The sequence below is a fragment of the Gigantopelta aegis genome, chromosome 4, assembly GCF_016097555.1.
Source record: "Gigantopelta aegis isolate Gae_Host chromosome 4, Gae_host_genome, whole genome shotgun sequence".
Classification (NCBI taxonomy): Eukaryota; Metazoa; Mollusca; class Gastropoda; order Neomphalida; family Peltospiridae; genus Gigantopelta; species Gigantopelta aegis.
In genome coordinates, this window is record NC_054702.1 from 32,818,832 (window position 1) to 32,844,335 (window position 25,504).

The following is a 25,504-nucleotide window of genomic DNA, read 5'->3' on the forward strand; positions in this document are numbered from 1 at the left end:
ATCAGGTAGTATTTAATTTGTCTTAATTTTTACAAATGATCCACAATATTTTATAACACTGCAATATGTTTTTCTTTACTATTTTGTTGGAGAACTGTGGTACAGAAATAAAAATACAATGTACATTTGTACTAGTAACTGAAACAAATGATTAGCTTCAGTGTACAATGTACAGTAGTGTTAGGCAATACTTTATGCAATGTTAAAGCTGTTGTTTACCAAATTACCAAATGTCTTTTAAAGTTGAATATGCTAATGTGAAAGTGTCTTTCATTTGTAGATATGCCAACATGTTTTTCTGTTTGGATATTTGAAACTTTAATTTGGATGCAGATTTTGTGATAAAATTTGTTAAATTGTTAATCTTATTTTTTATGCCCAACCAAAGAACACCGGTTTCATTTTTGCATCACAATTTGCTCTATTTTTTATGCCCAACCAAAGAACACCTGTTTCATTATTGTATCAGTTTGCTCTGCAAGTTTGAGAGACCTCTACATAATTCTAAAACAATGAATAGTAGCTGCTAATCAAATTCTGGGAAGCTACGGTATGTTTCTGTCTCTCCATCTCTTCCTTGAGACTAAATTAAAGGAGAATACTTTTTAGCTTTTAGTTAAAAAGGGACCATGAAAAACGTTCGATTTTGAGAGGTTTCACTGTACAACAAAAGGATTAAGTATCAATGCTCTGTATGGTAATATCTTAAACAGCTCCCCATAATCAAAGTTAGGTAAGCAGTTAATCTCTCCCCTTAGTTTTTTTCACAGTAAAAGCTGAAATAAAATATTCCCTGGCAGCTTAAGCACAATTATTATCATATATAGTATTATATACACAGTTGAATCCTGTTGGCTTGAACCCTGTCGGTGCTCGAGAAAGTGTTCAACCTGTCAGGTAGTTCTACCTAACCATTCGCTCAACAATGTGTAAGTGTAACTCATGACTTTGTTTCTGGTTCGAGCGTTGCGATGTATTCGATCCTTCCGAGTTTGACCCAGCGAGATTCTACTGTATATATACAGTGAAACTCCCATAAACCGGACACCCTCGACACCAAGTAAAACATCCCGTTTTAAGGGGTATCTGGTTTAAAGAGGTTATCTTTTGTACTGATATTTATAAAAGGACCGTGAAAAATGTCCGGTTTTGAGAGAATTCCGGTTTACAGAGGGTCCGGTTTTGAAAGGTTTCACTGTATGTGTTTCTAAAAAATAAATATATATATTTATTTTCAGAATGGCATACATCTTTCTGGGTGCACTGCTGCTTGTGGTCACACCATATGTGATCTTTGCTCAGAATGTGCTGGGCCCCGACAGTACGCCGGCTACACCCGGGGACAGCTGGTTTGACTTCTGGTTGTTCAGGCTCGCCATCAACATTCTCGGATATGCAACCATTTTCGTCCCTGGTGCCCTCGTCGTTAGATACTTGAAGCAGACAAAGTATAATGAGACTGCAGGTTCGTGTCTTAGTGAATAGAATCTCTCCAAACCTGTGTAAATATTGAGAATGTGTGAATGTAGTTAATTAATGTGTGTACGGTAAGTAATATTTTTACCAGGACCCTGACATGACCGAATGGTTTCTGGGGAAATAAAATTTACTTTAAAAAATAATAATAATACAATTAAAAACATGTATTTTCACAACAAATTATTATTATTATTTTAATAAATATTTTTACCAGGTGTTCAGGGCTCTATACACAAGTGAAAATGTCTTTTGTCCTAATGTTATAAATAAGGATAAAAATGGCTTGTGGTCAACCCTCCCCCCCCCCCCCACTAGCTATAGAGACTGGGGGTCCCACACTAGATATTGTGCCCACATCCCCCCCTACCCCACCTCATCCCATCTTTATATTGTTCTTACGGGCCTGTTACATTAACATTTTTGCTGGGACAAATGTTTTGGAGTGTAGGACATGTAAACTGTTCCAACAGCTAATGTGACTGAAAAAGTCGGCTGAATATTTCAGCGTATTGATAAAATGATAATTTAATTAATGTACGGTTAGGAGATGGAATCCCCCAAATGTCTACATTACATCATTGTAATGATTCCAGAAAGAGACCTGTGACCCTCACTCAAAGACGAAAATGTAAGTTGTTTTTGTCCTATAAACTCTACATAAATAAAGATACAATTGACTTGTGTGGTCCCTCCCCCCTCCAACTAAAGGCTGTAAAGCCCACACTATAGATTTTGTCCACCCTTCCAGATATCATTTCTATTGGCCTGGTTAATTTCCTGCTACCTGTTGTCTTTGTTAAAAACGGATGTTAACTGTTTGATATCCTCTAGGAAAACTAATATACAATCTATTTCTTGATAAGCTAACTTACTTGTATATTGTATTTCTAAAGATCAGGCAACATCTGGATGTACAAGAATATTTAGAAAAATTAAATCACAATTCAAGGTCCGGACTGCATGCTTTTTGTATGGCATTTATTTAGACTATTGTTCCATTTCATTTTAAAATTATTTTTATGCTCATGTGATTTAAAATGCAGTGGGTTCTTGTATTGGACATTGAATTAAAGTCAAGTTCCTTTTTTTTTTTTTTTTTGAGTATAATATCTTGTAGCCTGGCTTAACAAAATAAATTGTAGCCAGGCTCAATACAAAATATGTTGTACCGTAGTTGGGTTTTACACAAATTCTTTTGTAGTTTGGATTTATACAAAATTTCTTGTAAACTGTGTACCAACAGAACTGGCATAACATAAAAGATATTTTTTAGTATGGTTCAACATCAAATATTCCTTGCATTTTGGCCCAACACAAAAATTAATGTAAGATTTAAAAGTTAAAGATGTCTAAGTACATTTTAATATTTAAGCATTATGTTTTTTGTTTGTTTTTTCTTTAGATGTTATTTAAAGTCTAAGTCACATTCAAATGCAGGTTTAGTTAAATTTTTACCTTAGGCCATCCATAAAGAGGGAAGAGGGGATGGGGAATTATGTACAAAAGGTATAGAGGGGACGGGGTATATCGCTGACAGAGTACATCAACCAGTGTGTTCAGTTAAAAAATGCAGCAGTTAAGTGTTACAAAGTATTAATTTGATGAATGTCAAATATTATTATAAATATTTTTATTTAGCAGCATGTTAGAAATTTACAGTATTAAATGTCTCTTATTACCTGAATTTCGCAAAATTATTTGAGTATAATGTATTCAATCCAAGCTCCAATGTACTTTTCTGTATATGGGGAGGGGGGAATGATTAAATGTATAAAAGGTATACTTAGGGGAGGGTGTGTCAAAAAAAAGTCCCAGATGTTTTCTGTACATACTTTATGGTTGTCCCCTTGCAAAGCAGAATTCCCACATGAGAGAAAGAAGGTATTACATACAAAAAAAATTGAAAATAAATATATTTCAAAACATGGCTTTTGCATTTTCTTCATTCTCCTGACTTTGCTACAATTGTAACATGTTTCCACCCAACAGAGCATTTTTAATGACTAAAGTTAAATATAAAATGCCTTTTCTTGTTTAAAATATCAGTGTTTGTATATACAAGGTGTTTCTAAATGTATAAGGAAACTGACACTACATTTTAATCCCAATAATTTTGTATGTAATAAACAAAAATAAATTAGAAAATAAAATGAAGTTTTAGTTACTACAAATGTTAGTGCAACCGGAAATGCATAGAATATACTGACACTGATATTCGAAACAAGAAAATGTATTTAACATGTAATTTTAGCACATTCCCTTTAATATACATGAATATATACTCTTCAAAAAAAGTAGCGGAACTCTAATAAGAATTTACAATTGCCAAAATTGTAAGGTATATTAGCTGTGCGGAATGGTTATATGATAGTAGTGAATTAATTGGGAAAACATTACAACCGGTAGTTCAGTATTACAGTAGGTTTTATGACCACCAAAGATCTTGAAGGACGATTGGGGTCAGAAGTGAAATTTGAAACAATAAAAATTACTAAAAACAAAACAATAACAACTGTATGATCAACAGAATGAAAAAGATTTACAGAAATAATGTTCCACAGTGATTAATGGACCTTCCTGGAAATTGTTAAAATCAAGAATGACACCCCACACACGTGTACGGAGCAAATGCGTGATGCACGTGCAAACTATGGAATGTGTTTCGGAGTGTTGATAAACAGACCTGAACATTCTTTACTAGGATGTCTGTGGTCAAAACGTATGTTTGGTCTAATAATTGATATTAACATTAATATTTCAGGTTCCCGTACTTTTTTTGAAGAGTATAATATCTACAGCTGATACAAAAAATTAACCTTCTGTTAATAACCATAATATGTTAGTCCCCAAATAGCTAAAAATGTGCTGAGGTGTTGTTACACTTTTTCTTTCCTTTACAATTACAGGTCCAGGTTGTTTGTCCAACTTTGCTGTCCTCTGTGTGTTTGGGAAGGAACATGAAAAGCCGAGCCTGGAGGAAGGTGGTGTATCAAACAAATCTTCCACTGTCGAGGAGTCCACCGTTAGCCGAGGAGTTAGACTCATGTTCTGCTTCGTCGGCTTACAGATCACCTACCTGACGTGGGGTGTGCTGCAGGAGAGAATCATGACTCACGAATACGGCAAGACAGAAACGACGCCTGGAGAATTCTTCAAAAACTCAACTTTCCTGGTGTTTGTCAACCGAATCCTGGCATTCCTCATCTCCTTGATTGTCATCTTCTTCCGAAAGCAACCGGAGCACACCGCTCCTCTGTATAAATATTCGTACAGTTCCTTCTCGAACATCATGAGCAGCTGGTTTCAGTACGAGGCTCTCAAGTTTGTCAGTTTTCCGACCCAGGTGCTGGCGAAGGCATCAAAGGTGATCCCGGTGATGCTGATGGGCAAGGTGGTGTCGAAGAAGACCTACGAGTACTATGAGTACTTCACGGCGGTGCTCATATCCGTCGGGGTGAGCATGTTTCTCCTCACAAGTGGAGACGTGACCCGGCACAGAGACACCGTGACGACGTTTTCCGGAGTTGTCCTGCTAGTCGGGTACATGCTGTTCGACAGCTTCACCTCCAACTGGCAGGGGGAGCTGTTCACGCATTACAAGATGTCTTCCGTCCAGATGATGGCCGGGGTGAACATGTTCTCCTGTCTCCTCACCACGGTTGCGCTGGCAGAGCAAGGTGGATTCTTAGAATCATCCGGTTTTATGTTTCGTCATCCTGAATTTATCTTACACTCTGTTCTCCTTAGTATTTGTTCTGCTGCTGGACAACTGTTCATCTTCTACACCATCTCATCTTTTGGTCCAGTTACGTTTGTAATCATCATGACAGTGCGACAGGGTTTGGCCATTTTCTTGTCCTGTATGATCTATGGCCATCCGGTCAGCATTGTTGGGTTTTTGGGAATCATGTTTGTTTTTGTTGCTCTATTTTTACGTATTTATGCCAATCAGAGGAAGAGATCTCTAAAACAGTCCCAGAGCAAACCATCAGCTCCACCAGCAAGTGTAATATCAAAGATCTAAAGTCAGTCTCTTGTGATGCTTTATTACATGTATTAGCCTTATTATATATATTCCATACTGCCTATAATATATTATACATAAAAGATCTAAATTCAAATTATATAATTAGAAGACTGATCCCAAACTTGCAACCAATTTAAAACATTTGAGTTAAAATGTTGATGTGAATTTTCTTTCTTCTTTTCTGAAATTTTATGTCAATTTACCAAGTATAAATTTGTATCACTCTAAAAAATTCACATTATATTTGAACTGTAGTTCATGATTTATGATGTTATATTTTGAGTAGAAGCATCATATTTTATACTGTTTTTGCTCTTAGTATTCCTAAATCTAAGACCACAAATATAACACAAATTATAATTAAATTAAAAAAAAAAAAAACCCCATTAATGCATACATTGCAGCTAGAATTAGAAGTTGGAAATTACAGTTGCTTGGACACTACTAGATTGTTAATAATTTCTCCAAACTGACTGTCCAAGAAATTGTGGTTTGGTTGTTGCAAGGTACTACCGGGTAGTATGGTGCTTCTTAAATAATGAACAAGAAATATAGTGCTATAATTTGACCAGTTGTTTGGCTGTATATTCTCACACAAACTATTAAAATCCTATTTTTAACCACACATTTTTTTAAATTACATTTTTTAATTCCTAGTTTTACGAGCCATGACCAAGACAAATGGTTTGAAAACCTAAGATATTATATATATTTTCTTCAATAGATATTGAAAGTGCAGTATTGAACAAATAAGTGCAATGTAGGCATTTTAGTATTTCGGCAATTTTGTAAGTTTTAGGTTTTTATATATTTATGATCAAGAACAAGATGACACTTGTGAAGCTATCTTCAGGGCATCAATGTGTGTTGAAGTACAGTGTACTCTAGATTTAATGCCAACTGCATGTACTGCCAACTATAAGGTCTCCATGAGTACTCGAGTACTCGGCTACGGGTCGAGTCTAGCAAGACTCGAGTCTCATTCACAGGACTCGAATACCCATACAAGGGGGAATATAATGATCAGATGATAATTTCAACAGTAAATAGTCAGCGATATAGTTTACACAATAATTATATGATCATGTGCTAATTTCTCTTGTTTAAAGTGGCTGTTTGTCCGCCATAACACTGAACATATCAACTGGTTTTTAAATGCGATACAATGGCATGAATTGGCATCCATGGTCAGCGCTGGAATCAAGATGCAAAATGCTACTTTACTTTATTCCTCAGTCTCATCATCATCTAGTGTAAGTGTCGAGTACTTGAGTCCATTGGACTCATTAAGGCCCTACTGCCAGTTGTGTGTATTTCTATTTAATACGCACCAGCCACCATCCCAAGACTAGAAATTGACAGGGAGCAAGAAACAGTTGGCACTAAAAACACATATTATGGTTTCTGATGATCGGGTTCACGAACAGCTTTTGCTTTCCTGTTTATACAACTTTAGAATTTATATCATTACCAGTGTTGTTAATTTCTCATTTTTGCTTAACATAGGTTTTGCATCCATCTTAATATAATTAAATTTCTCATTTTTGCTTAACATAGCTTTTGCATCCATCTTAATATAATTAAATTTTCTTTGCACTCATTACAATTTCAAGTCATCCCATTGGTTGTCGTAGCAACACAAGTTTGTTCATTTCGATGAATGTAAAAAATAATGTCGGGTAACACATATCTGATGACATCACTTTATATTGGTAATTGGTCTTATTGATCTATATTGTTTGGAACCCAAAAGATTATTCAAAATAACTTTAGCGTTATTTTTTGTTAGTATGTTTCAAATTTAATTATAAGTATTGTCATTTATTTCTTTTACGGTCATCTGGATATGAATTAAAAAAATCATCCATAAACTTACGCTTCGCCGATTCACACAGTTTGTGGATTCTTTTTTAAATTTATACCCCGATGAACATAAAAGAAATAACAAACAATCCTTAATTATGCTCATTTGCCAACTATGTCAAGATTAGACAGACAGTAATAATCATGCTGTAATTAATGTGTTGATTGATGCATCTCCAATAATATTGTACATTGGTGGTACTCAGTCATATACTTGGTATAGTGATCAAAGGTCAGTGATCATAGCTGCATTATATACATTGTATAAAGGCCTTAATATTTATTGTTATTTTGACAAACATGTATTCTTGGATTATACGATTTAGAGTAATTAAAGTGTTACACAAAACAAAATGTGATTTGAAGAAAAACATTACAAAAGACATATTTGGGTTTTGTGTAATATAGGTTCTTATTTATACTTACCGTAGGTTATAGTTAATTTTGAAAATGTAGTCAATGTCGGTGTCTAATGAGGTATGTGATCACATTTTAAAATAAAAGCTGAAATGATCTTTAAAAATCTGAAAACTCTATAGTATACAATACTAAAGATGATTCTGCACTTCAGGTCAAATCCAGTTTACTTGCTGAAAATTATTGGTGCAAAAATGCTGAAATCAAATCATAAATTATTTGTAGCAAAACTTTATTAGGTTTCATTGCTTTAATGGTGTATTTTATAGTTTTAATTGTGCAATTTATTATTTGACAATCATTAAACATAAACCATTATTGGATGCATTTGTGTTGTATGCATTTGTATGTAATGAGAACAAAAATAATTTTGTTAATAGAATAATTTCTTTAACAGGCTGATTTATTATACCTCGCTTGGTGGTTAATGATATACAAGTTTAGGGTTGCTTCATCTTGTTACCTCTTCACTGGCAGCAAAATGTAAATTTTCTCAACACTTCTAGATCAGTCAGTTATCTCAATTTTAACTAGTTTGGTAATCTTTTAAAGTAGTTTTCTGCATTCACTATGCTGAAGTTCATAATTAATAACAAATGCATAGCAGTTTGAGGTGAGACATAACCCAGTGGAAAGTGCTCGCTTGGTGGACTGTTGGTCTAAGATCAATCCCCATTGGGCCATTTCTCGCTCTAGCCAGTGCACCATGACTGGTATATCAAAGGCCGTGGTATGTGCTGTCCTGTTTTTGAGATGGTGCATATAAAAGATCCCTTGCTACTAATGGAAAAATGTTGCAGGTTTCCTCTAAGACATTACCAAATGTTTGACATTCAATAGCCAAAGATTAATTATAATCGATGTGCTCTAGTGGTGTCATTAAACAAAACAAAGTTTAACTTGTAACATCTATAGCAGTTTTGTATAACAAACACAAGATTTACAAAACTGAAAATTATTGTAAAATAGATTACTTTTTTTGCAAGCAAATCTATCAAATACATGTACTCTGTTTTAGTATTTGATCAAATTGGAACACATCCACCTTTTAGTAGGGCCAGCAAATATGAGTTTACATGTCATAAACATGTAACATCACAAATTTTGTTAGTGTAAAACTATATTGTTTTGTTGTCAAATGATGTGACTCAAATGAACATTTGCTACATGCATATATATATATCTTCTAACTATTTTTATACATTTTTTATATTTCAACAAAGAACAACATATACTTTTGCCCAGAAACGAACAAAGACATTTAGAATATGGCAGTTATAGCTCTTCCAATGGACTAACTTTTAGCATTTCCGTTTTAATTAAACAAAATTTTTGTTTTAATAGTTTTATACATTAAATCTTTAGTGTTTGTTTGTTTTAAATTAGTTTGCATATTCTTGGATATTCTGATCAAAAATGAATGTTCATCTTTGAAATTTTACATTCATATCCATGAAAATGCATAGCATTCAAAGCAATGTATACTCCCTCTCCAAAAAACCCCAAAACGAAACAAAAACAAAAACAAAAAAACAAAAAAAAAACCCCCAATAAAAAACAACTCTTGAAAAGATAAACAAAAAATCCAAAATATGTATCAATATTAATCTCCAGAGAATGATAAAAATGAGGGACATAGAAAGAAATAGCACTGTTCAAACCATAATGATGTCTGTTTTTTACATGTATATGCAAATTTTGCATTAATTACATCTTTCCCCTCCCTGGAAAAATTCCTGCAAATGCCTCTTCTTCAGTCTCATCAATGAATCTAGCTGATTTGATTACTTTGCAAACCACACTTGTCAGTTTAATGTTTTCTATGTTACCTAATCCAAGGTTAAACCTGGGTTTCAATTGTATAGAGGATATTCCCCGAGTGTCTTGTGATATCATAATTTATCGTCACAAGTTGATTTTTATACTTTTATCAACTCATGGTGATAAATTATGATATCACAAGACATGAGAGGGGTATTCTTTTTATCATTCTTTTCATTTGCGACAATTGTAAACAATGTCAATAATGTGGGTTGAATGTTACTATATTTGGCAGCGGTAGACTCGTTAACTAGCAGAACGGCAGTGGCATGACATCACTAATGATAGGTTTAGTGCTGAAACATATACAGTGACATAACAAAATAATGTCTTGTGATTAAAATTTTACCAATCAAGATTATAATGTATTTTGAGGCAATAAAAAATTTTGAAAAAAGAAAAGCAAAAATATTTTTGACACAACAAAAAATTCAGTGGCACACCTGATGCTTTTCTAATATAAACAGTAATCCAATGATGGAAAAGAAGAAGAAGAAGAAAAGATTATAAGAAGCGATATCTCCTAGGAGAATATTGCAGGAGATTTCGCAAATTATAGTGCCAGCAATATCTCCTACAAAAGCCTTTAATGGATGGTAAAAACCAGGAATTACATGTAGGTCATCAAGATGTATGAACTTGATCTTTAGAGTTTGAACATTGTCTACATGACAACTTATAGACTCTGAACTCTACTTACATGCCCATGTAAGTGGTTTGAGGCACGTCTGTCCCAGGTCAAATCTCTGTCTGACCAGTGAGCTGATCTGGCCACGTGCTTTAACGTCATGGCAACGCCATTCAAATAGCATTACGTTAAAAGTCTGGACTTAGACTTTAACGTTTATAAGCATGGGGCCAGGGACAGAGCTTATAGATTGATTTCAGGGTTCTGTAGCAAAAAACCCTATTGGTGGCCAGGGGCTGGATTTAGCCCAGTCAGTCGAGTGTTCACTTGAGGTGTTTTCGTTGCAGGATTGAACCACCTCAGTAGATCCATTCAACTGATTTGCTTTTTTCTCGTTCTAACCAATGCACCACAATTGGTCAACGGCTGTTGTATGTGCTTTCCTGTCTGTGGGAAAGTGCACATAAAAGATCCCTTGCTGCATTAGAAAAAAATGTAGCGGGTTTCCTCTGATGACTGTGAGCTTCGGTGGTGTAGTGGTTAAGCCATCAGACTTGAGGCTGGTAGGTACTGGGTTCGCCTCCTGGTACTGGCTCCCATCTAAAGCGAGCTTACCTCAATGGGTAGATGTAAGGCCACTGCACCGACTTTCCTCTTACTTACAACTAACCACTAATCCACAGTCCTGGACAGACAATTCACATAACTACAGTGTGTGCCCAGGACAGTGTGCTTGAAGCATGAAAATAACTATAAATGAATAAATAAAAAATCTGACAACCATTAAAATTTCTTCCATTCTTCAGTGCCAAATTATGCTGTACATAAATATTACTCCGTTTCAGTGACCATATTTTCTTATAAATATCTTTTTAATGGTGAAATTATATTTTCTGGTTTTATAGCATGGACAAGCAGTTCCTGGTTAGTTAAAGGATTTGTGATATTGTCTACATTTGTGAATGTAACATTGTTCATATTCATGAATTAATATTTTCTAATCAACTTTTTTCTTACGAGTATAAATGATGTATTTGTAAGTACAATGGTTATTTAATGCTTATTAGTAAAAAAAAATCATTTACACATAAAATGTGAAGACTTTTTTTTATTTAACAAAGTATCTTTCAACATATTAATCATCTTAGGTATCATACAAAAAGTACATGCACATTTTATTTGTGTATATACTTTGTGTATGGTCCCTGTTAATAAAAACATTCTACACAATGAACAGTTCTTATAAATATGATTGTCCTTCTCCCCACCCCCTTCCAGGGTCTTTTTATAAAAATGCAGCAAATAATATCTATACCTTGCTCTATTGTTTTTTAAACTGATTTATGAATTAAAAAATGTACACGGATATTTCAACCACTAGTTGTATCTTTCTTCATTGAAACAAAAGGTTACAGTAATTTTATCATTTCTGTATTTTTAATTTATTTTTATTTGTAAAGGCACGTCTATCAGGAATTTTCATTAGCTTGAAGTTATTTAATACACATTGTAAATAGAGTACTATGAGGTAAAATTAAAAGCTGTTATTGATGTGAAATCTACAGATGGTATTCACTGCTGTTATCGACAGAAATACAAGGTAATTAATAACAGAGTTAGGCACTTTTCGAACAGTCAAATTGTTGCTGCAAAACCATTATATTTTTTTACAATGAATCAAATTGTTATTTTAACTAAAGATTTCAGTATATATATTATAGTTTCATTGAATTTTGTGTGTTTTGGATATTGTTATGGTCACTGTATTATGGAAACAGTTCTCGAATATATTCAGTTCCTAAGTTTACTATTATGTATGGTAATGACAAGTGTCCCATCATGTCATGATGTCATTACTGTACACTGGGTTTAAAAAAAATAAAGGTGAAACAAAATAATTTGGTTTGTTGTATTTGAATTTGTATTCAACAAGAAATACAGTGTTTATAGTTTGCAAAATCGTTGGCAAGCAAAAACTGCTTTCCTGAAATAATGCAGGTGAGCTCCGGTTGTCAAAAAAGTATTTTGTTTAATGACACCACTAGAGCACATTGATTTATTAATTATTGGCTATTGGATGTCAAACATTTGTTAATCAGGGATGGGAATTCTCCTCTCATGGAACATTGCGTTTCCTGGCATTTTAATCGTCCTTTCCTCCAAAATGTATCAGATGGCACAGATTTTAACCCAGGATTTCAAGAATTTCCGGGACCCCTCTAGATTTCCTCTTTTTTACAGTTCACCAATTCCCACCCGTGGGTAATACATATAGTCTTAAAGAGGAACCCCCTAGATTTTTGCATTAGTAGCAAGAGATCTTTTATATGCACCATCCCACAAACAGGATAGCACATACCACAGCCTTTGATATACCAGTGGTGCACTGGCTGGAACGAGAAATAGTCCAACATGCCCACCAATGGGAATCGATCCCAAACCAACCATACATCAAGCAAGAGCTTTACCACTGGGCTAAATCTTGCCCTCTGGTATCAAAGTCGTGCAGTAATTTAGAGTGAAATAATTTGGCAATATCAGCCTATGATGAGCCAAGCAGTTTTTTTTGCCTATATAAAAATCGTTTGGCTCAAGTCGACACCTGCACCCATTGCAGGTGTGTACTACGACAGCCTGTTCCGAATATACACATTAAACCCTATGACCTGACCTGACCTGTGGGAGCAATTGTTCACGTTAAACTATAAGGACTGGAAATATATTATTTGTGCACACATTTACTTCACTCCACAACCATATTTAAAATTCCTGTAAACTACAGTAATATTCCCAGGGAGTGGTCAAACACAGTACCAACCATCTTTGGAAATCCCCCGATTTTCAATGTGAGCAACTGAATGGGCTATAGGAATGCAGGGAAACATTCTTAAAACTCCACCAATCAAAAAAACCTGGAACAGATCCCCTATGTTGGCAGGAGTGTCAAGATACATCTACCTCACAATTGGATGTCGAACATTTGGTGATTCTTGACATTGTCTTAGAGAGGAAACCGCTACATTTTTCCATTAGTAGTAAGGGATCTTTTATATGCACCATCTCACAGACAGGATAACACATACCATGGCCTTTAATATACCAGTTGTGGTGTACTGAGAAATAGCCCATTGGATCCACTGATGGGGATCTATTCTAGACAGACCGTGCATCAGGTGAACGTTTTACCACTGGGCTGTGCCCCACCCCTAGTTATTTTAATTAACATTTGAATGTAAAGTATAATTTCTATCAATATTACTGTTCTAAATTGTGGAACAAAAAATTCCCTCTAGTTTAACACATAACAAACATGTTCTAAATAGTAAAAAATCAGACCCTAAAAAGATTTTATTCCGTAATGATGGACATGTTATCAAGTTTGTTTTTCTAACCAAAATGGTTTTAACATGAATAAAAATATTGAAGTCTTAAACATAATCTGAACATCAATTGGCTCTGCCATCTGTTTCTTTTTTAGATCTTTTCTGTGGTCGTTTCTTGGCGCGTAAACACAAATATGTGTTGGGATGTTCGTACACAGCTCGTTGACTGCAGTCCTCGTACGGCACGTGCCAACCATTCGAATCCTCCTGAGGTCCGCTATCGTACTTGAGTGGCATCTGTAAAAGATGAGTTAGTGCATGTCATAATGAAAACAGGATGGTGAAACCCTGAAGTCGATAAAATATGAATGGTTTGAAATGGTTACAAAAGTTTAAACTGTTTCCTGGTCATACAATGTGAAAAATGTTTTTTTTGTTACCCTTCCCTCCAAAGGACCGGATTTAGACCTTGGGGGGCCCAGGGCAGGGACCGGGGGCACTTCAGTTTCAGGGGCCCCTCAACATAGAAATTAAATTACATGACAAATAAAAAAATGAACTAATTTTACAATTATTACATTTGTTTATAAAGGAAGTCCTTAGTCTGGGGAGGCCCCTCTGGTAGGGGGGCCCAGGGCAATTGCCCCCTTATAAATCCAGCACTGTCTTTCCATCTTAGAGTACATTTAAACAAATATATGATAGGACATTTTCAGGCCTCTAATTTGACAAATGTACGGTCATTTGGCCTAGACCAATGGAAATATTTTGAGGGCATCATGACCAGAAGGCGGGGCAACGAGGCAAACTTCAACAAGTGTCTTAATACAACACAACAGCACCCATTCAAAATAAAGAAGTGTGAGCGGTTTCATGTTTTCGTAATAAAACAACTTTAGTTGTTGTGTTCAGGTATAATTATGGCTGACCAATTAGTAACATAAAAATTAAGGCACGGCTAATTTGGCAACAAGACACTTAAATTTTCAGGGCATTGGAGCACACAACTAGGAGAGAATGGCAACCATTAAATTTGAGCCCTGTATTTTTTGACATTTTATTTTAAAAGCATACACTGATCTAAGGTTGGTTGCACTGACACAGTAACAATTTTAAAATCTTCCCATTCCAGTGTTTTAATGAACAGAACTGACATTATATACAGTGATACTGAATTATTTAAAAATCATAAATGGCTCGAGTCAAAGGAAATGAAATGTATAAATTTATAATGACCTGAAAGACAAAGTTATCATGGTGCACTTTTTTCATTGATATCTGTCTGGATCGCTGCCATCGTTCAAAGACGCCTTGCAGATTCGGACTGAGCAGACATTTGTGATCTCGCATGTAGTCATTGGAAACCAGCATTGTCGACTTTCCACTGTATATGGCAGCATAAAGTGTAAAGGGATCATCTTTAGATCTAAATTTTTAAAAATAAATTTTGTCTACATTAATGATAAAATTGTTGTATGATTCAACTATAGCTATGTTTCATGTGCATGGTTTTTAATGCAGTGTAGAAAAATGGAAACAGAAAAGAAATCTCTTCTATGATTATTAAAGGCGCAGACCCTAGTTTCAACTCGTAAAAATGGACACTAAGTTTAGACAAACCTGTAACACACTTGGATAAAATTACAACAGAGTGAAACAAGGGTCTGTGACATTAAAACTGGGAAATATCCTTAAAAAATAGACTAGAACTCAAATCAATAACCGCTACTTCTCAGACTCATGTGCGTTTTTTAAAATATGAAAAATGCATTTTGTGATATAAAAAATAGAATGACCAGAAACACTTTGGTTCTATGGAAATGGATAATCTAAACAATAAAATATAAGTAATGTTTGATTTCAGTGATCATAAACGGCTCTAATAGTGAAAAATATGCTGTAGTATTTAAAAACAAGGATCTGTTCCTTTAATAGGAGTGTTTATGCACCTGTGTCTGTGCTGTCAAAAATTGTGCACATGGGAAAACAGCCCTTGGGATCATTTTAAGATCTGAATTTAAAAATATATATATATGTAATTATATTTTTGTTATGGTTAAAAAAACACCTCATAAAATTAATAAGTAAAACACTTGGTGGATAAATACTTCCTTGTAACTTAGCAACAGCTGCAAAATTAGGTCTTCACATATTTTACAAAAATTACATTCCTAAGTACACTGTAAGTAATTTACTTAAAGATTTCTATATCTTTAGTAATTAGTTTGGCATGGTTACTAATCTACTGCCATATTACAGTTCCCATCTAACTCATTAAAAAATATAATACAGCATGCTTTAAAAAACAACTATTATTGAAAACGTTTTAACCAAATCCACAAACTCATTGCAGATTATGTTAATCAGTGGTTAAGCTGCCGTTCACCAAACTGCCAAATGTGATTTAAAAGTGAATTTGGTAAACATATGTCAGTACTAATTCACCAAAAAGCTAATTCAAATGCTACATGTTGTTTATATGAATATAGCTAGTTTAAAAATATTTATTCGCTTTAGCTAAATGTTACTTCAATTTGACTAGATTTTTTAATATATCAAATTTGCCAAATTTATATTAATTTTGGGTGTTCAGCTTAAACATAGTTAAAGTTTGTTTTGTTTAACGACATCACTAAAGCACGTTAATTAATTAATCATAGGCTATTGGATGTCAAACACTTCTGACATGAAGACATCAGAGGGAACCTGCTACATTTTTCCTAATCCAGCAAGAAACTCTAACATAGATTAAACTGATACCATGTTTTTTAATTGTTGTAATTAGCATACATGTGGTGTCCATTGTTTCAGAGTGATATCATCACATTTAACTAGAACAGAACATAAAATATCCCATGTATTCTTACATGTTGTCTGTGAAAAATGTGGAAGCCATTCTCATTATGGGCTGTAGATTCCTGCCAAGTGATCTCTGCATGTGTTCCCTGCCAATAACAAGCACCCGTTTGTGGTGGTACCTTGCAAAGAATTCAACAACTTTCCTCAGCTGTAAAAGAAAATGTTAAAACCTCACAAACACAAACACATTAACCAATATATCAGTATGTATACTTCATAAATTTACCAACATTTTTGCAACCATCAAAACAATGCACTGACCTAAAACAATAAATAGGACGACACATGACATTTAAAAGATATAAAGAAAGGGTTTATTAGCCGGTCCACTGAACAGGATTGATCCACTGCACCCCACTTTGATTATTAGATAAAGGAAAGAAAGGAATGTTTGTTTAATACTAGCTGATCACATCTTACTTCGACAGTTGGTCAAGAGAGAAAGAGAGACAACCTGCTGCTGTTTATATAGGATATTTTAACCAATGAAGGTCAGGTCAGGTCAGAGAATTTAACGTGCACGTTCAGAACAAGCTGTTGTAGTGCATGCCTGTCCTGGGCACAGGTGTTGGCCTCAGCCGGCTCCTCCGTCCAGGACAGGAAACGGATGGGGTGGAATAGGGGGGGGGGGGGGGGGGGGACTGCCTGCACTGACAGGTGCAAGGGAGCACCGGCAGCCCGACTGGAGTCGGAACCAATGAAACAGTAAGGGATCTTTTATATTCCCTTTCCCATAGGCAGGACAGTACCAGTGCCTTTGAAATACCAGTAGTGGAGCACTGGTTGAGATTGGGGTGACCCAAGTCCATCAAGGGTGATTGATCAAGTGACCCATCACACCTCAGATAAGCAGTCTACTACCGAGCTACATCCCAGTCCTGATTATTTAGTTCGACAACAGTCACTTTTCGCATCTTTATTTTGGCTTTGAACAAATAAATATAACATATCTTATTGAGATTTCACTTCAAATTCATACTTTGAAAATAGTAAAAAAAATTAATGCCAAGATTTTCTTCAAACAGTCAGGTGCAATTTAGTAATTTTAAAAGAAAACAAATGCCAATAGCAACTTTGCATTGGGATTTTTTCAGCATTATGAAAGACATATTTCATGCACCTAGTTTTTTGTTGCAAAGTGACATCATTGAAATAGTGATGTCATTCATATTCAGAATTAACTATATTATTCCAATGCTTTGCCACATTAAAATAAGAACCAGTCTACTTCACTATACTGTGTTTTTATTTTTCATAATTTTAGACAAAATATTTACGTTTCAACAGATAAAGGAAATAAAATATACCTTTCATCAAACCTATCACATAAAAAAATTAGTTTTGTATATATTATATACCATATTGGACCTGCAGAATGCTGCTACGTTTAAAGCATCGACAACTACATCAAATGGTGCATATTCTTGAATAAAGTCTTTAAACCGCTCCACCTCTTCTGGGTTGGACTTCAAGTAAACGTTCTCTCCAATCAGAGTACTGGTGAGAAACTGTTGCTGAAGATTCTGAAAGTCTGCGTCTGTGAGGACAATGCGACCAAGACGATGCTTACAACACTGGCAAACTCCACTAGAAATAGTAAGAAAGGAAAGAAATATTGGTTTAACAACACCTTAGCAAGTTTTAAACTGCAGCTATCTATTTTCTTACACACCTGTGTAAGGGATGACCCGTTGAAGATCAATATCGTCTTCAATATATGTTGTAGATCACTTCCAAGGTCATGGTATAAGTGTCTCAAGTAATCATAAATAGATGACGTTGTTGTATATTGCTTCATTCAAAGTAAAGTTTGTTTTATTTAACAACGCTAGTGTTTTCCCTAGCTTGTTTTAGCATGGTGCAGCACCATGCCTCACTAGTCTAGCACCATCTTGCCTTAATCAGTGCCTTAATGAGATTAAAAAAGCCTTTTTCAATAATTATTTCTAAACGTGCCTTGATAAAACACTAAAACAAATTATTATTAATTAATAAAAATATTTCTGTTATATATTTTGCCATTCATTTATTAAAGCAAGAACATTAATTACATTTATGTTTATTTCAATTATTGTTTTTGTCTTTAATGCAAAAAAGTGCCCTGAAAATGCTCAAAATTGCCCCCAAAGTGTCTACCTAGCCTTGCCAAATTTCTAGGAAAAACACTAGACGCCACTAGAGCACATTTATTTTTTTATCTTATCATCAGCTATTGGACGTCAAACATATGGTCATTCTGACACTGTTTTTCAGAAGAAACCCGCTGTCGCCACATAGGCTACTGTTTTATGACAGGCAGCAAGGGATCTTTTATTTGCGCTTCCCACAGGCAGGATAGCACAAACCATGGCCTTTGTTGAACCAGTTATGGATCACTGGTCAGTGCAAGTGGTTTACATCTACCCATTGAGCCTTGCGGAGCACTCACTCAGGGTTTGGAGTCGGTATCTGGATTAAAAATTCCATGCCTCGACTGGGATCCGAACCCAGTACCTACCAGCTGTAGACCGATGGTCTAACCACGACGCCACCAAGGCCGGTTGCCTCATTCATGTCTATAAACATCATTAACTTTCAACCTAATGCCAACACTTTTTGTTTAGTCTTTTCCTGTTAAACTATATTTAAAATGGCTTTTTAAGGGTGTGCATGAAATAGAATAATACACTCGTGCCCATGGAAGACAATTTTTCATACAACTCCTGGTTCCCAAAAGTATTTAACTCACTTTCACTCTTTAGATACATTTGGCAACCACTCATAAGATAAATTGTCTCATAAAGAACATGCATATAGCCATAACTCATGTATTATTCTCTGTTAGTATCTAGCATGTGTTTTTCTGACAACTGGTTAAGAAAAAGAAAGGAAACCCTCTGCATCACACAAAAAGCAGTGATATGCAGACCTAGCTATAAAAAACATGGAGGGGATTACTTCTCCACTAACTAAGACTATTGGAAGCCATTAAAGATATTACCATATTGAGCATTGATATTTAATCCTTTTGTATTACTTTTTTTTAAATTCACTTGCTAAGGGGAGCTAAAAATTACTTCCCTTTAACTAGTTTCAGGGGAGTGATGGGCAGCTAGAGTGATAGTTCCTCTTAAATGGCAAGGTCTGGCAATGGATCTTTATATATTCAATACTTACAATCTTCTTTGATGAATTAGAATGGAAAACAAACCAGAGTCGGTTGAGGGTGACTGATCCTGCAACCTATCACACCTCAGGCAAATACTACCACTGGGCTACGTCCTGCTTCATAAATAGTAACATGGTATGAATATGACAAATACTTTAATTGAAGAAACTAATGTTTGTTTAATAATACCTGAGCATATTATTTAATCAGCACCAGCTCTGTCTAGACATGTTCACTCCAGTATAAACCAAATGGCTACAACTAAAACAAATTATTGAATGGATTAGAGTAAAAACGTTTTATTCAAACAAACAAGCAAGTGACAAATTATGAAAACATTTATCAAGAAAATCATTATCAGAATGTATTATGAGACCAACCTTTTGTCTACAATAGTCCAATGACACTTCCAGTTTTCTGTCTTTGATCTAAAAACAAAAGAAAGAAGCATCAGACATAAAAAATTTAATACATTTAATTATTCTATATGTACATGTTATTCATTATATTCACTGACCCCACAGTAAAAACGTTTTATATGAACTTTTCTATATCTAATATACATGCAGCACAAACCATCACTATTAATATGTATTATTATATTAACTGTATATGCTGGGATGGGGAAAAAATCCAATTGATATGTACAAGTATCATACTATATAGTTGTTTTTGATCTTTTTTGTATTCCAGTTATATTCATGAATATTTTGCATTTACCATAGTTTGACACCCAATAGCTGATGTATTTTTGATGCTGGGGTGTTGATAAACATCCATTTATTCATTATTCATGAATATCTTCTAAAATTATTAAAAGATGATGTAGATCGAACATTGAATGCATGTTCATATTATACTGTTATAGCTGTAACACATTACCGGTACTTCGTAAATGTGAAATGTTCCAGGACATTTGCCATGTATATTTACTTTGGGGGGGAATGACATTACTTCTAATAAATTACTTATGTAGGTTATAAATCAAATTTACTTAATGTACTTAATGTTCATGTTCAGGCATACAATTTACAAATCCTCTCCGCTTTTCTTCCAAATTCTGATTATTTTGACAAGTGTATTATAAAATCAATATTTTTATTAATATGATTTTACCCTGACCTAAGCATTTTCAGTAATATCTTTTTTTTAAACTCTCCTGAGTTTGTCAAAAACCATTAAAAGTGTACTTACCCAACAAACAACTCCTCTATCTGATGAGCCAGTTCTTGGTCTGGAAGCCAGTTGAACTCTCTAAAATACTTAAACAGGGATCTGATGTTTATGTTCACTTCACCGTCAAGACCAGAACACATGTTAATAAACTTCTCAAAAACCACATTGCTTGGAGCCATGCCTTTACCACCCAAAGTACTGAGCAGCGAAAACACGACATCCATCTCTTTTTCCCGGAGTGCGGCTATGATAATGGGGTTGAAATAGGCAGGTCCCGGATCTTGGGTGAGCTTGGTCATTTCCAAAAACTCCAACGATTTCTTCCAAAAATCTGTTCCACAGAACCCGATAATTAGGTTTTTAGTGGTGATGCCATCAAACACCTCTGCCTGTTTCTGCAACTCGCTGAATTCTCTCAACAGCAAGTTCTGTTTTTGTTTCCCCCCACTTCGACCACACAAAGCAATGAATGTGGACAGAGTGGGTAAGTTTGGAGATCGACCTGTCGTATATAATCTAGTAAACTTTCCCCTAGCTCAACATTGCCAGTCGAATAAATAAGCATCATACACGTAGCCATCCATGACTTACCGAAGTCAGGATTTTCTGTAAGAATGTCACTTTCGAGTGTTTTCCATTCATCAGGACTCATCTTCACTCTACTGTCCGACTCTAATGTTTGCTTGAATTTATGAAGAATGCTGCTCCCATGTACATGTGAACCAAATTCTGTGTCTTTATCATCAGAATCCTCCTCTTTGTCAGAAAACATCTGTCCAATGTTTACTGAAAAGTGGGAGCACACGTTTATATTTACATTTGGAACAACCTGTGAAGTACAAACATGGCTTCCACATTTGAATCTAGTGTCCCGCTGACAAACCATTTGCGTGTGACTGTACAGTGCATTTCTCAATACATGCTGGCATCGAACACTGCTCTGACAAAAGGATTCAGCACTTCTACAGGCTGTCAATATTCGACATAATGCATGTGGCTGGAATCGGAACATGTTGGTGCTACAAAAAAAAAAATAGAACTTTGAAAAGTAAAATGCAAAAAAATCTGTTAATAATTAATGATATAGCTAGTAAATTACATGTATTTTACTTCAATGAAGTTCAGGAATTCTACCAGTCCAGCCATAATTGTCATTTGATTTGGTGAAACATAATTATCATCAAAATATTAATATATCATTTGATAATGTAACACACACCAGTGAATTGTCTCTGGACACAAATTAAGACTTTTTGCCACCCAGTAATGTTATCTTTAATAACCTAAATTTTTCGCTATTATAGTCCACCAGATAAATTTATACATTTATCTGGAAAACTACATGTTTGAAAATATTTTGCGACTTTTATTGGCTAAGGACGACTAAGAATTTTACAAAGGAATTCCGTTGGACGACCATCGATTTTAGGGTCTGGCGAGCATGGTGCCAGTTAAAAAAGAAACACACTGAAACTGACTCGACTATGACAAAACACACTGAAACTGACTCGAATATGACAAAACACACTGAAACTGACTCGACTATGACAAAACACACTGAAACTGACTCGACTATGACAAAACACACTGAAACTGACTCGAATATGACAAAACACACTGAAACGGACTCGACTATGACAAAACACACTGAAACGGACTCGACTATGACAAAACACACTGAAACTGACTCGACAATGACACAACACACTGAAACGGACTCGACTATGACAAAACACACTGAAACGGACTCGACTATGACAAAACACACTGAAACCGACTCGACTATGACAAAACACACCGCGTCTGTGTTGGTGCAAACTAAACGCTGGCAGCAGAAGACATAGAACATGAACTAAGACACCAGGACTTACATGATGCAATAACCGTCCAAAGATTACTGTAATAACAATACGTACACTTTTATGCTTACTAAATGATAAAAAAGTACACAAAATATTTTGGTAAAATGTTTGTTTTGATTTTAACAGTTACTTTTCTTTCGATATTTATTTTATTAGTACCCTACTACTGTAGCATTTACAATATCCAAATTCAACACACACGTGTGCGGGCACCAACATACAAACACTTACGGATTATTATATTGTAGTGAGGAAGATAATATTAATTTTGAGACTATTGTCCGTTTGCGTCAATAAGGGAACCAAAGAATTGGCATGTACCTTCAAAATTAATAAAGACCAAATACATATAGAAACAAATTAATTTATTCAGTTTTAAACTCATACCATCTCAAATAAAAACATTTGGGGAAAAAAGTTCAGTGTAAATAAAAAAGAAAATTCTTTACAAATTACCACCAAACTGCATAGGTTAAATCTTCTTTTTTTATACATGTTTTAAGGCAATTGATGGATCATCCAAGATAATCTCAATGACAAAACTGTAATTCACTAAACTCTCGCAACTTTGTGATCTTGCAGTACAGTGCTAAAATACTTGCAAAGAGGATGCTTTGTTGTCTAGCAGAGCCTAAGAGAGCTTTGTGAATAAGGCCCCATGCAGGGCTGTATCTCTGCACAATAAACATTTGCATGGGCATTTGGCAAAATATGGGATGATTCCATTGATCTCTATCTAATGCCTCGTCTATAGGACAGTTACTCCCGATGAGATCCTTTACTTGAAATGTCATCCCTCTTGCACTGCCACAAAGAAGACTGACACTCCCAGACTAGTTTACTGAATCATGTGCAGTTCTACCTTTAGTCTCTGTGTACTGCATTATATTTTACTACAGAGAAAATGTAAGTCAAGCTGCATACCTTGGCTGTTCTAGCATTTTGTTTTCACCACAATATATGACAAATGATATTTAATTTGTATATAATTTAATGATAATTTGTAAAGAATTTTTTTTATTTATACTGGATTTCGTTTTCGAAACATTATTTGAGTTGGTATGGGTTTAACACTAAATAACGTTTTTATATGAATTTTAACTTTATTCATGTATTTATTATCAGTTTTCTTTATATATATGGTTATTATTAAACAAATAAATAAATAAAGATTGTTTTGTTTAACGACACCACTGGAGCACATTGATTTAGTAATCATCGGCTATTAGATGTCAAACACATTGTCATTTTTGACAGTCAGAGAGGAAAACAGCAAAAAAAATTCATTAGTAGCAAGGGATCTTTTATATGCACCATCCCACAGACAGGATAGCACATACCATGTCCTTTGATATACCAGTCATGGTGCACTGGCTGGAACGAAAAATAGCCCAATGGGCCCACCGACGAGGATCGATCCCAAACCGACTGTGCATCAAGCATGTGCATTACCACTGGGCTACGTCCTGCCCCATTATTAAACAAAGAACATTCTAGTTTTTAATTTGGCTGTGCACTTAAATTTCAATGTGATAATTGGACGGCTAGTTGAATTTGAGAAGGGCCAGTAAGATTTTTCTTGAACTGGCCCTGCTGACGACCATGGTTTTCATTTTAATTTTCAACCCTGTATACAGTAACAAAAAAATGAGCAGGGTTATATCCGCTGATAAGAGTTTATTTAGTTTAAAATGTTAACATAATCGGCAATGATAATTAACTTGGTATAAAGTAACCTAGCATGTGGCTCAATAACAACTTGTGATAGGGTAATGACCCAATACTACGCTAATCGGTCATAAATACCTTTAATTTAAATACTTTTAACAATTACGTATATTTAGTATAACTTTTATTATAAACTATTTTCATCCGTAGACAGCCGGTGTACCAATTTCGTCACCTCAGCCTGTGGAGATTTCCGGTTTTTAGCCCTTAACCTTAAAATTCTTGGCAAGAACCAGTCAACAGGTCAAATCTTTGAGACAAAATATTAAATAATAAACATAGCCTTGCTGTTGTTTTACATCTATTTGATTAAATATTTTCCGTCAAAATACCACAAATATATATATTTCATGCTTTATTGTTTATGGACGACTTTCTTTTCATTACTCATCTTGCAAAGACTAGTAAAAGGGTATCAGGTCGTTTCGCCCTTATTCCCGATCGCCCCCGTGTCGTTTCGCCCCGGGTCGTATCGCCCCCATACCGGGTCGTTTCGCCCTCTACACAGGGTCGTTTTGCCCTCTACACAGGGTCGTTTTGCCCTCATGTTTATGTTTGTGAATGATGAATAAATTTGTTTACGTGTCTCTAGTTGCAAATCAGATATAGATTATCAATTTGTAACCCTTTATCAACCATAAACACCATTTATATGTATATGTTATTATGTGCAATATTTTAAAGAACCCCTCCCCACACACCATCCCAGTTCCTACGGGCCTGATGTATTTTATATTAATAAGTACAAAGACTAGCCTACACAATGATATTGTCGATACACCAAAGCACTTTATAACTAATATGTCCATATTAGTTATAAAGTGCTTTGGTGTGTGTGTGGGGGGGGGGGGGGGGGGGGGGGGAGAGACCGCTTTTTTTGCAAATTTGCGAAATTGGCCTCTGTAATATCCATTGACGTGTCATGTTTACATCTATGCTGATGAAATATTAAAAGGTCCATTTGCTTCAGTTTACATTTAAAAAATGCTTGTTGTATGCTATATATGGCATTATTGTTGTCCTTGTTATTAAAATAATGCGTATTTTGTTATTAAAATGTTTTAAAATAATGCGTGTTTTGTGCTTTTTTAACAGGTTTTAACTAAGAGTTCCCGTTAGAAAATCACATACAGATGTAATCATAGAGCGAGTCTGAAATATTATTACATTTTG

The 25,504-nt window shown here is 34.9% G+C and overlaps 2 protein-coding genes across 10 annotated transcripts in view; one reads left to right on the forward strand and one right to left on the reverse strand.

Moving 5' to 3' along the window:
- The window catches only part of LOC121370407 (adenosine 3'-phospho 5'-phosphosulfate transporter 1-like), a 30,789-nt gene extending 22,301 nt beyond the window's left edge, over positions 1–8,488 (forward strand). For all 6 annotated transcript variants that reach the window (XM_041495609.1, XM_041495613.1, XM_041495611.1 and 3 more), the window contains 2 exons: positions 1,239–1,465; positions 4,386–8,488. In XM_041495609.1, the coding sequence (XP_041351543.1) occupies positions 1,239–1,465; positions 4,386–5,503 (1,345 nt within the window). In that variant the 3' untranslated portion in view covers positions 5,504–8,488. The remainder of the gene's footprint in view (positions 1–1,238; positions 1,466–4,385) is intronic.
- A 5,080-nt stretch (positions 8,489–13,568) lies between these two features.
- LOC121370409 (mitochondrial ribonuclease P catalytic subunit-like) lies at positions 13,569–24,790 on the reverse strand. 4 transcript variants are annotated; one of them, XM_041495617.1, is made up of 7 exons: positions 24,664–24,790; positions 20,760–21,760; positions 19,946–19,993; positions 17,776–18,004; positions 16,426–16,565; positions 14,795–14,984; positions 13,569–13,855 (listed from the first exon to the last, which is right to left on the reverse strand). In XM_041495617.1, exons 2-7 carry the CDS (start codon positions 21,038–21,040, stop codon positions 13,682–13,684), a joined length of 1,062 nt encoding a protein of 353 aa, XP_041351551.1. In that variant the 5' UTR covers positions 21,041–21,760; positions 24,664–24,790; the 3' UTR covers positions 13,569–13,681. The 4 variants fall into 4 exon arrangements, with proteins under 4 accessions (XP_041351551.1, XP_041351552.1, XP_041351553.1 ...); XM_041495618.1 differs by lacking the exon at positions 24,664–24,790 and adding an exon at positions 24,507–24,624; XM_041495619.1 differs by lacking the exon at positions 24,664–24,790 and adding an exon at positions 24,410–24,572 and having other exon boundaries at positions 14,795–14,942.
- Between the last annotated feature and the right edge of the window lie 714 nt (positions 24,791–25,504).